Here is an 11,046-nt window from a genome sequence, read left to right on the forward strand (position 1 = left end):
GACCAGTTCCTGGAGAAGGATATCATGTTTGGTAAAGTGGACAGTTGGAGAATAAGAGGAAGACCCCTAATGAGATGGCAGCAGCAGCAATGGGTTCAGCCTTAGCAATAATTGTGAGGTTGGAACGGGACCAGGCAGTGTTTTCTTCTGTTGTGCATAGGGTCGCTATGAGTCGGTGCCAACTCGATGGCACCTAACAAGATTTCTTGTACTTTAATGTATGTTGTTGTTGTTGTTAGGTGTTGGAGAGTCAGTTCTGACTCACAGCAACTCATAGGGTTTTCAAAGAATGACTGATGAGTTTGAACTTATGACCTTGTGGTTAGCAGTCTAGTGTTTATCCTAAGGAACCACACCAGGATTCCTTATTTTCTAAAATACATGGTAGTGAATATTAGGAAGAAATCAACATATTCATCAATATAAAATTTAAGTCTTCGGTTTCCAACTGAATTTCTTTTGTTTGTTGTTAACTGCCTTCGAGTCGGTTTCGAACCATAGCAACCCTGTATAGGGTTTCCGAGGAGCAGTTCAAATGGCTTTGCAGTCTGGCACATTTACCCACAGTGTCATGCCAGGACTCCTGAATTTCTTTTTAGGTGTGATTTAAAACTGCAAAAAAATAAGCACATGGAAATGAGAAGGGGAAATCCAAATTGTCTATATAGTTATATTGTTATTATTGTTGTTAAGTGCTGTTGAGTCAGTTCCAACTCATAGCAACCCTGTATAGACTTTCCTAGGAGCAGCTGGTGGATGTGTACCATTGACTTTGTGGTTCGCAGTCCAGTGATGCTCCTACTGCGCCACATCAGGAGTCCATGCTGTTGTTGTTAAAACATCAAGTCAGTTCTGACTCATAATGACCCTGGATAGGATTTCCGAGGTGCAGCTGATGGATTTGAACCGCCAGCCATGTGGCTCAAACTGACCTTGTGTTCTAGCTCATTTTCCCATGGAGTCACACCAGGACTTCATTTATATGGTACACGTATAAAATTGTATTGTAGTATAGTAGAGCATTTGTGTATTTTATACACGTAACTTGATTTTTCAAATTTCTATCTATGTTACATTTTTGCAAGTAAGACCTGCCAATTTTGTATGTATTGTAAATTCTATATATTTGATTATGATTTACTAGCTATAGCTCTCTGAGAGTTTACACTTAATACTCAGTTTATACTAAGTTTAAATCACTTTGGAGACTCCTTTGGTCTTACGTTTAAAAAATCAAGCATAAAGTAAAATCTCAGATAGCCAGTGATTTAATTTTTTTTTTTATGTTGAAAAAGAACAGGATGTACAAGGCTAGAAACATAAAGGTGGAAGAAGCTCTTGTTAATGTTTATGGTTTGATGAAGAAATAGAAAAAAGAGTCTTATCAAGTGCTTGAATATAGACTAGAAATTAGAGACATAGCAGAAAGATTTAAGGGTCTGTCACATTACAGTGCTGGTTGAAGCCATGAGGGATGCATGAAGTCTTTGAAAATGTATCCTCATTAAGGCTACCTGGAAACATTGAGAAAGGTGTATATAGTGTTTAGTAGGTATAGTATAGGTGTATAAAGGAGCTCTGGTAGCGTAGTGGTTATGAATCGGGCTGCGAACCTAAGGTCAGCAGTTCGAAACTACCAGCTGTTCCGTGGGAGAAAGATGCGGCTTTCAGCTCCCGTAAAGGTTTACAGCCTTGGTAACCCTGTACAGGGTCGCTATGGGTAGGAACCAACTCCATGGCATATAACCACCACCACCACCATATAGTGTTTAGAAAGAGAAGATGCAGGATTAGAAATTTCTAATTGATGAAACTCTTGGTGTGATGCTGTAGGAAAAGGATAAAGTCTGTACTGCTAACCACAAGGTCGGCAGTTCAAAACCAGTAACCTGCTCCTTGGAAAGCCTACGCAGGGTTGCTGTAAGCCAGAACTGACTTGACAGCAATTTAACAACAGCAGCATGCACTCCATCATGTAAGAATTTTCACTGACTCCAATTTCAGAAATATCAAGCAGCTCTTTATATAAATGAATTTTAGAAATGCATTTATTTATTAAATAATAAAGCTCAAACTTTGTAAAGACTTGATACAATCAAGTATGATACAATCAGTTCTCGATCCTTGCTTTGATTGAATTATAAAGAATCCTTAAAACTTTGCATGTTCAACTTCTGTAATGGATTCATAGTAAAAACATTTATAACATCATCGTCTACAATTTGGCCCTAGAAGAGTAGTCTTAAGGTCATGGAGTACTTTACAACCACATGAATATATTAATTCAACTGATGGGATTTATATTCTGAAATATGAGCCACACTGATAAAATTGAATGAGCTAGAATGATTTATCTTATAGCTGTGAAGTCTTTGTGTGGCGCTGTGAGTTAATGCACCAGACTGCATAGCCGTTTGAACTGCAAGGTCGGCAGTTCAAGCTCACCAGTTGCTCCTCGGAAACCCTACACAGAGTCGCTATGGGTCAGAACCGACTCTACGACACTTCACAACAACAGCAATCTTACGGCTGTAGGACCATTAATGAGATTAACTATATATTACATTTCTGGAGGCATTGGTATGTAGTTTGCTTAGGATCTTTTTTGCCCTCTTTGTGTTAGTGCAGTAAACTACTGCACATTTTAACAACAATGACATTAAATTGGGTTTATTCACATGGAACAGATTGCTCTAATTCTTAAATTTGTAAGCTCTAGCAAGATGAGTTATATACTAAAAATATGTACCTCAAAAGTCTTGTTATGAAAATAAACCAAAGATAAGAAAGCATATATTTGTAGTGCGCCATTACATTCTACAAAGGAGCAAATGGTGCCTATGAGATATATTCACTTCAGCCTGGCAAGTTACCAAACTACTTACATCATCCTGTAATCATCATCTGCTGCAAACTCCTGACTTTGCACAAGAAATACTGTGCTGTTAGATCATTTTTCATACTTGTAATTTGATTCTCATGGGTTGTATGGTATCATGGTTAGAGCATCCCAGACTTACATGGGAAAATAGTATTAATGCTTCTTTGTATTGTGCTCCTTTAAATTATATCTTTGCATCATCTTATAATGTAGTTGAAAGAAAATACTGCTTTGTCTTTCAGATTTGAGCATAAATCAAACAGATGAGAGTGCATGTCAAGAACACATATTTGTACCATTGTATAATCAAGAAAAACGTTGTACATATGTTAAATCTTAAAATTCTGTTTTTACTATGCAATAAGAAATTTCTATTAAATCATCTTATTTCATTGACTAAGGAGCCCTGCTGGCATAGTAGATTACAAACTGGGCTGCTAACCCACAAGGTCAGCAGTTCAAATCTCCCAGCCTCGGCAAGTCAGTCCAGTACCACTGTGAGTTGGAAGCGACTTGATTGCACACCACCATTTCCTTGAATAAAATTATCTGATAAACACTTGTTGTTATTGTTATTGTGAGGTGCCATCGAGTCGGTTCCGACCCGTAGTAACCCTGTATACGGTTTCTGAGGAGCAGCTGGTGAGCTTGAACTGCCTACCTTGCAGTTAAAACAGCTTTGTAGTCTGGTGCATTAACCCACAGCACCACACCAGGACTCTAAATATCCTCCAAATGTCTGGGTTGCGAATTACGTCTACCCAGTTCATAGGTGAGTTTTCTTTCATCGCGGATGGCCTAGTGAAGATGGTGGTTTCTTTAGCACCATTATCTTATAAAGCTTAACAGTATACAGGAAATTACTTCATGGGGCGTGGGAAGGAGATTCAGCCCAAATCTCATTAAAAAATAATTGAAGCAGAATACAAGAAATAGCCTCATAAGACTAGCTGAAATACCAGTCTCCACAGCAAAATTTAATCACAAAAATGAATTAAAAATGATAGGTTAATTGGTTAAAGTTTAGGAGAAAGCAGGAGGTTCCAAGTAAGGGGTAAAACTAAACACTAATTGAAATTCTCACATTCAGAATGAGAATACAGGCTGAAGAGAGAACAAGCCAGTTTCTTAGGCCCATACCTCACCTCTCTGTTTTCTTTATCCTTTGGTATTTAAAGGCCAAACTTGAAAATATTCCTTTACCTAGACTCTGATTGGGCATTCCTGGAATAAACTACTGTGCTAGGAAAAATGCTGTATATTTGTTGGCTCAGGCCATGCTATTCCATGCTATTCCATGACAAGGAAGATTGAAGTGGTGTCAACCCTCCTAAAGGATGTGGCTGTTTGCACATGAGAAGGACTCAAATGACTATCTCTGTAAATAAAATGGTTACGAATCGGGCAGCGAACCTCACAGTCAGCAGTTCGAAACTACCAACTGCTCCACGAGAGAAAGATGAGGCTTTCTGCTCTCATAAAGATTTACAGCCTCGGAAACCCTGTACAGGGTCACTATGAGTCGGAACCGACTCCACGGCACATCACAACGTTGAATTTTATATCGCAAGTGATACCCAAAAATACTATGTATACAGAAAATATAACACAATATACCTATTTCCATATTTCATCTAAAAGATGAATTTATTCTACAGTGGGAAGTTAAAATGTAGGAATAAGGTGATTCAAGTCAGATTAACAATAAATTTTTTGAAAAAACCTTAACGGCAGCAGAATAAGCAGAGCAGGTAATGGTTAGGGACGTAAGGAAAAACTAACCGGTAAAAATATGGCATTAGAACTGTGTGCTAAATAAGCTACAGTCAAGAAGTAGCCCCAGAGGCGGGGCTTGATGGCGCCTAGGATAGAGGTGCAGAATGGGGAAAAAATGTGGGGTGTGTGGTGAGGGGATGGAAGGGAAGGTGGAGCTCAGGACAGGGAATAGACATAGAATAGTTTGGGTCCGGGGGAGGGGGGCAGTACACAAGAAGGGAGAGTGAGATGGAAGAACACTTCGGCAGGTTTGCATGGGCTAAGTGGGACAGAGGTAAATAATGATGTATGCACAACCTTGGAACAACAGGGCTCTGGGATACAGGGATTGAGACATGGGTGGAAAGGGCAAAAGGGGGAACATAATGTTAAGATGCTTGGCTGTCTTTTGAATCTTGGTTTTTCTTGCCTACCAATATAAAGTAGACACTTGAGGGAGAGGGAAAGGAATAGCCATAATTATCACCTAGAAAGCTTGTAAGTCCATTTTCTGCCTATAGCTGATTGGAATACCTAAAATTGGGCTACAATGTGCCCATTGAAGTGACTGACTTGCAAGTTTTCATGAGGGAGCCTAGATCCAGAGGGCATTGGGGAAGGTAGAATCTCCAGTGAGTAGTATCCAATCTGTCTAGGCAGGACTGATGAAAGGAAATGCAGATAGGTCTCCTGTGATACAGTAGTGAATAATTGTTATCAGGACTGACTGTGAGGGTTGGAAATGTAATGGTAGACGTTTTGTAGCAAAAGGAGGGGATTGACTGACTTTACAGTCTAGGAGCAGAGGTCTCTGGGACCATCAAGGGGAAAGAGTGGAGAGTGGGACCCTACCCAGAGAAGCAGTGATGGCAGAGATGGAGGCAAAAATGATGATATGGAGAGATGGAGCAATTGGGGACTTTAGACACAGAGAGGGAGAGAAGGGCTGTGTGCTGACGACCGAGGGGCAGGCTTGCAGGGGTATACCCTTTGGTTGGTTGATGATGCATGGAGGGGATTGTAACCATGACAATGAAACGCTATACAATAGGATGAATGTAAAGCTAATGTTCTCCCATGTAAACTGTCACATAATGCACAATAAAACATTAAAAAAAAAAAGGCTGTAGCCCCAATAGCTGACCCAGTATCCTGAGCCTGATAGGCAATGCCTTTACTGACTTAGGAATGAGTGCAGAGGTCAGTGCCAAGCATTTTCTTATAGTAGCTACATAATCTTGGTCCCCAGTAGGAAGAAGCCTTGTTAGATATTTGTGTTGTGTTTTAAGTATCTCTCCAGTACACTTAACTGTGCTCATGAGGAACCTGGACCTGGACCAAGAAGCAGTTTTTGGAGCAGAACATGGGAACACTGAATGGTTTAAAATTTTAAAAGTGTGTGACAGGGTTGTATTCTTTCACCGATTTATTTAACCTATATGCTGAGCAAATAATCCGAGAAGTTGGGTTCTATGAAGAAAAACGTGGCACCAAGATTGGATGAAGACTCATTGGCAACCTGCGTTATACAGATGATACCACCTTGCTTGCTGAAAGTGAAGAGGACTTAAAACATTTACTGATAAAGATCAAAGAGCACAGCCTTCAGTATGGATTACATCTCAATGTAAAGAAAACAAAAATCTTCACCCCTGGACCAGTAAACAACATTCTTATCAACAGAGAAAAGACAGAAGTTGTCAAGGACTGCATTCTTCTTGGATCAACTATCAACATTCATGGAAGCAGCAGTCAAGAAATCAAACGACATATTTGAACAACGTATTGCATTAGGCAAATCAGCTGCACAAGACCTTTATAAAGTGTTGAAGAGCAAAGATGTTGGCTTAAGGACTGAGGTGCGCCTGACCCAAGCCATAGTATTTTCAATAACCTCATATGCATGCGAAAGCTGAACAGTGAATAAGGAAGACTGCAGAAGAATTGATGCTTTTGAGTTATGGTGTTGGAGGAGAATATTGAAAGGGCCATGGGCTGCCAAAAGAACCAACAGATAGATCCGTTTTAGAAGAAGTGTAGCCAGAGTACTCCTCAGAGTCCAAGATGGCTAAACTTCGTCTCTCATACTTCGGACATATTATCAGGAGGGATCAGTCGCCGGAGAAAGATACCATGTTTGGTAAGGTGGAGGGTCAGAGAAAAAGAGGAAGACCCCCAATGAGATGGATTGGCCAAGTGGCAGCATCGGTGGGCTCAAGAGTGGCGACAGTAGTGAGGTTGGCCCAGGACCGGGTAGTGTTTCGTTGTGCTGTGCATAAGGTCACTCTGGGTCAGTACCGACTCGATGGCACCTAACAACAAGGGGTCTTGGTGTCATGTGGTAGAATAAGCACTGGACTGCTAACCACAAGGGTCACTGTAAATCTGAACTGACTGAACAGCACTAAACAACAAGTATTCCAAGCAGGAAAATAGTGACACGTGTTTTATAAACTTGATATATATTTCGGATTTTGATGAATTTTCTTGACTTATTTTTTAAATATCTAAAAATGCATGCTTAGCTCATGAGTTTATTGTACAATTTGTAACTGGTACTGGTGAAAGCTTGTTTCATATCTTTGCTAAAGTATTGTAATGACTGTTACATGTTAATGAATGCTGTTTTTATTTTTTTACAGGTAATGGCTTTGTAAACTCAAGAGGTTCTCCCAATTTGATTGGAACTACTGCTACAAATAATTTAGGCAAAGTCATGCCTACAAAGTCTCCACCTCCTCCTGGGAGTGGCAATCTTGGAATAAATAGTCGAAAGCCAGATCTTCGAGTTGTTATCCCCCCTTCAAGCAAGGGAATGATGCCTGCTCCATTGGTAAATTGAACCTTTCAACTCCATTTCTCAAAAGCACTTCTTTTATACATAGTGTATGTCTTGTTGTAATTCTCTGTACCTTCGTGAAATTTAGACATTTTCTTAATTACTGTTTTTATTCAAAATTAGTATTTAAAGAGAAAAGTGTATTTTCAATGCACAGAAAGTAGACTGGAAAAATTGGAATTTTTAAACCTCATTAGAGTTGTTGTGTGCCATAGAGTCAGTTCCAACTCATAGTGACCCAGTATAGGGTTTTTCAGAGTGGCTGGTGGATTTGAAGTGATGACCTTGTGGTTAGCAGTCCAGTATTTATCCTATAGCTCCATACCAGGGCTCCATCTCATTAATAGTTATTTTAAATTAAAGCAAAATGTGGAGAGGTCGAGAGGTTTTTTTTTTTGCTTAATATAATTTGACTTGCCTGGAATCTTGCTTAGAAATCTCATTCCCCAAATTGATAAATTAAACCCAGCTAAAGTATTTCTTATCTGTACTTTGCATACTTGATGCATTAAATTATTAGGTAGGAAATTCTACACAGCAAAGAGAACTATTGTAGAGAAGAATGCATAAAAACTTGGATGGGCTATTCTGTAAATAGTTTTTCTTTGTTTACTTCTTCGTAACCTGCTTATTTAATTCTATAAAGAATGGAGGTATCCCTCCGCATTTTCTGACTGTATCTTTATAGTTTCAGCGTCATTTACTTTTGGAACCTAAGCCCATGTTTATAAAGAACAGGAAAATACATTTATTCTCTTAGCCTCTGTATGAAAAGAATTGTAATATACAAGTTTTAAGACCATTTCTAATTAGCTACTTGACTGTTTATACACTTTAAGTGATACACTGTACTTTGTATTATACAGCTGCTAACTCACCACTTTTTCTTAACTGAAAGTGATGTTATCAGGCTTAGATAATAAATCTACATTTTTATAATGCTCTCTTGTACAGAACTGGGATAGGAGAAGAATAGCAAGTTCAGTAGAGACAGAAACTTGCTTGGCTTCTTCTCTTTTTCTCCTATAAAATAAACGGATTAATAAGTGAGGATATGCACACACAAAAAACCCTTTCCCTTAGGACACTGGTGACATCTAAATGCATCTGGGGAAGTAGAAAAGGAAAAATAACTCTACACATGTTAGAGGAGGAGGCATTGGGTACAAAATGGCTGAGAGAATGGTAGCGTATCTGAGCAGACCATATCCTCAAGACTCAGAGACACAGTGCCTGGCTACATCAAAAAGGCAGAAATCCCGCCTAACCCCTGCCCCCCAACAAATAATCATAAAAACAGTTGTGAGGTTAGCCCAGGACCCGGTAGTATTTCGTTCTGTTGTGCATAGGGTTGCTATGAGTCAATACCGACTCAATGGCACCTAAAAACAACGAGTACGTTGCAAAAGACAGATACTTTCTGAGGCACAACATAAAGAAGAAGGGTTAAGACATAATGGAGCAGTCATTTAGGGTTGATGAGGAAGAGTTGAGGGTTGGGTGGAAAACCTTTGCCAAACCAAGCTCTCCGTTCTCTGAACTATTTCAAGCCTGTGCCAGGTATATTGACAGTAACCATAGCAACAGCAAAGCTCAGACCTAGTCCAATTTCATAATTAACTCAAACTCTAGTAAATCCTAGCAGAAGGAAAGGCTTGTCTATTCCCATGCATAAAAACTATTTACCATAATTTCTACCATTCTGTGGGAGCACAGTGGCTCCTAAAATAAACACTGGATTGTGAACCACAAGGTTGGCAATTCAAGCCAACCAGCTGCTCTTCAAGAGAAAGATGAGGCTTTCTGCTCACTCGAAGATTTAAAGCTTCAGAAACCATATACAGGGTCTCTATGAGTTAGAACTGACTCAGCAGCACTTAAAAATAGCAACTACCATTCTATGCAAGATGTCTGACTTTTAACAAAAAAAGTTGTGAGGCTTACTAAAAGGCATTAAAAAAAAGCACATTCTGAAGAGATAAAAGAGACATCAGACTCAGATATGACACAGATATTGAAAGTATCTGACAGAATGTAAAATAATTATGAGTAGTATCTTAAAGACTGAGAAAAAGACATTGCACATGCAAGATCAGATGGATAATTTCAGCAGAGAAATGGAAACCTGTAAGAATGAAGTGCAAATAGTAGAAATGAAAATACCATAAAAATGAAGAATGCCTTCATCAAGCTCATTAGCAGAATCAATACAACCAAGGACAGAATCAGTGAATTTTGTAAGCAGCCAGTAGAAATCACCCGAGGTGAAATGCACAGAGACGGGTGAACTACAAGTGAAGCAAACAAACTAACAACAAAATGAAGACTGTAAGAACTATGACCCTGTCAAATGGTTAGAAAACAGGGAGAGAAGATGCGGCAAAAGCCATATTGGAGGACATAATAACTGACACTAAGTAGGCTAGATACCACCAAGTGTGCAAGTGCTTGTGCCTGTGCACACACATAGGCACACACCACTAAAGGCAAAATGCATCATAGCGGCCAATAAAGAACAGAGAAACATTACATGTTGTATCACTAAAAGGCATGCAAATTAGAAACAGTGGAGTAACATACTTAAATTGCTAAGACTAAGAAAACAATAACAAACCTTGTGCATAATTCTATACCCAGCAAAAATATCTTTCCAGAATGAACATTAAATAAAGACTTTCTCCTGCAAACAAAAATTATGGAAATTTATGAGCAGCAAACCTGTTACAAGAAATATTAGAAATCCTTTAGGCAAGAGAATATGATAACATAAAAACTAAGATCTACATAAAGCCATCAAAAATGGAAATGGAATAAGTTAAAATTAAATTCTGCCTTTTATTTTAGAACAGTTTTACAGAGACTTCCTGTATACTCTACGCCCATTTCCGCTATTATTACCAGCTTACATTTGTTCTTCTTGTTAGTAGGTGACATCATGTTTGTACCAACTCATAGTGACGCTGTGCACAACACAACAAAACACTGCCTGGTCCTGGGCCAACCTCACAATTGTTACCACGCTTGAGCCTACTAATTCTACCACTGTGCCAGTCCATCTCACTGGGGGTCTTTCTCTTTTACTTCACTCTCCACCTTACCAAACATGATATCCCTTTCCAGTTACTGGTCCCTTCTGACAATATATACGAAGTACAAGAGATGAAGTCTGGTCATCCTGGCCTCCAAGGAGCACTCTAGCTGCACTTCTTCCAACACAGATCTGTTTGTTCTTTTGGCAGTCCATGGTACTTTCAATATTCTCCTCCAGCAGCATAACTCAAATGCATCAGTTCTTCTACGATCTCCCTTATTCGCTATCCAGCTTTCACATGCATATGAGGTTATCGAAAATACCACGACTTGGGTCAGGCAAACCTTAGTCCTCAAGCTGACATCTGTGTTCTTCAACACTTTAAAAAGGTTTTGTGCAGCAGATTTACACAATGTAATACGTCATTTGGTTTCTTGGCTGTTGCTTTCATGAGTGTTGATGGTTGATCCAAGAAGAACGAAGTCCTTGACAAATTCAGTCGTTTCTCCATTGATAAGAATGTTGTTTATTGATCCAGTG

At 39.2% G+C, this 11,046-nt stretch overlaps 1 protein-coding gene across 3 annotated transcripts in view; it reads left to right on the plus strand.

Moving 5' to 3' along the window:
• MEF2A (myocyte enhancer factor 2A) overlaps positions 1-11,046 on the plus strand; it is a 130,955-nt gene that overhangs the window by 90,125 nt on the left and 29,784 nt on the right. For all 3 annotated transcript variants that reach the window (XM_006872132.1, XM_006872133.1, XM_006872131.1), the window contains exon 6: positions 7,279-7,469. In XM_006872132.1, coding sequence (XP_006872194.1) covers positions 7,279-7,469 — 191 coding nt within the window. The remainder of the gene's footprint in view (positions 1-7,278; positions 7,470-11,046) is intronic.

The sequence above is a fragment of the Chrysochloris asiatica genome, unplaced genomic scaffold (assembly GCF_000296735.1).
Source record: "Chrysochloris asiatica unplaced genomic scaffold, ChrAsi1.0 scaffold00184, whole genome shotgun sequence".
NCBI lineage: Eukaryota > Metazoa > Chordata > Mammalia > Afrosoricida > Chrysochloridae > Chrysochloris > Chrysochloris asiatica.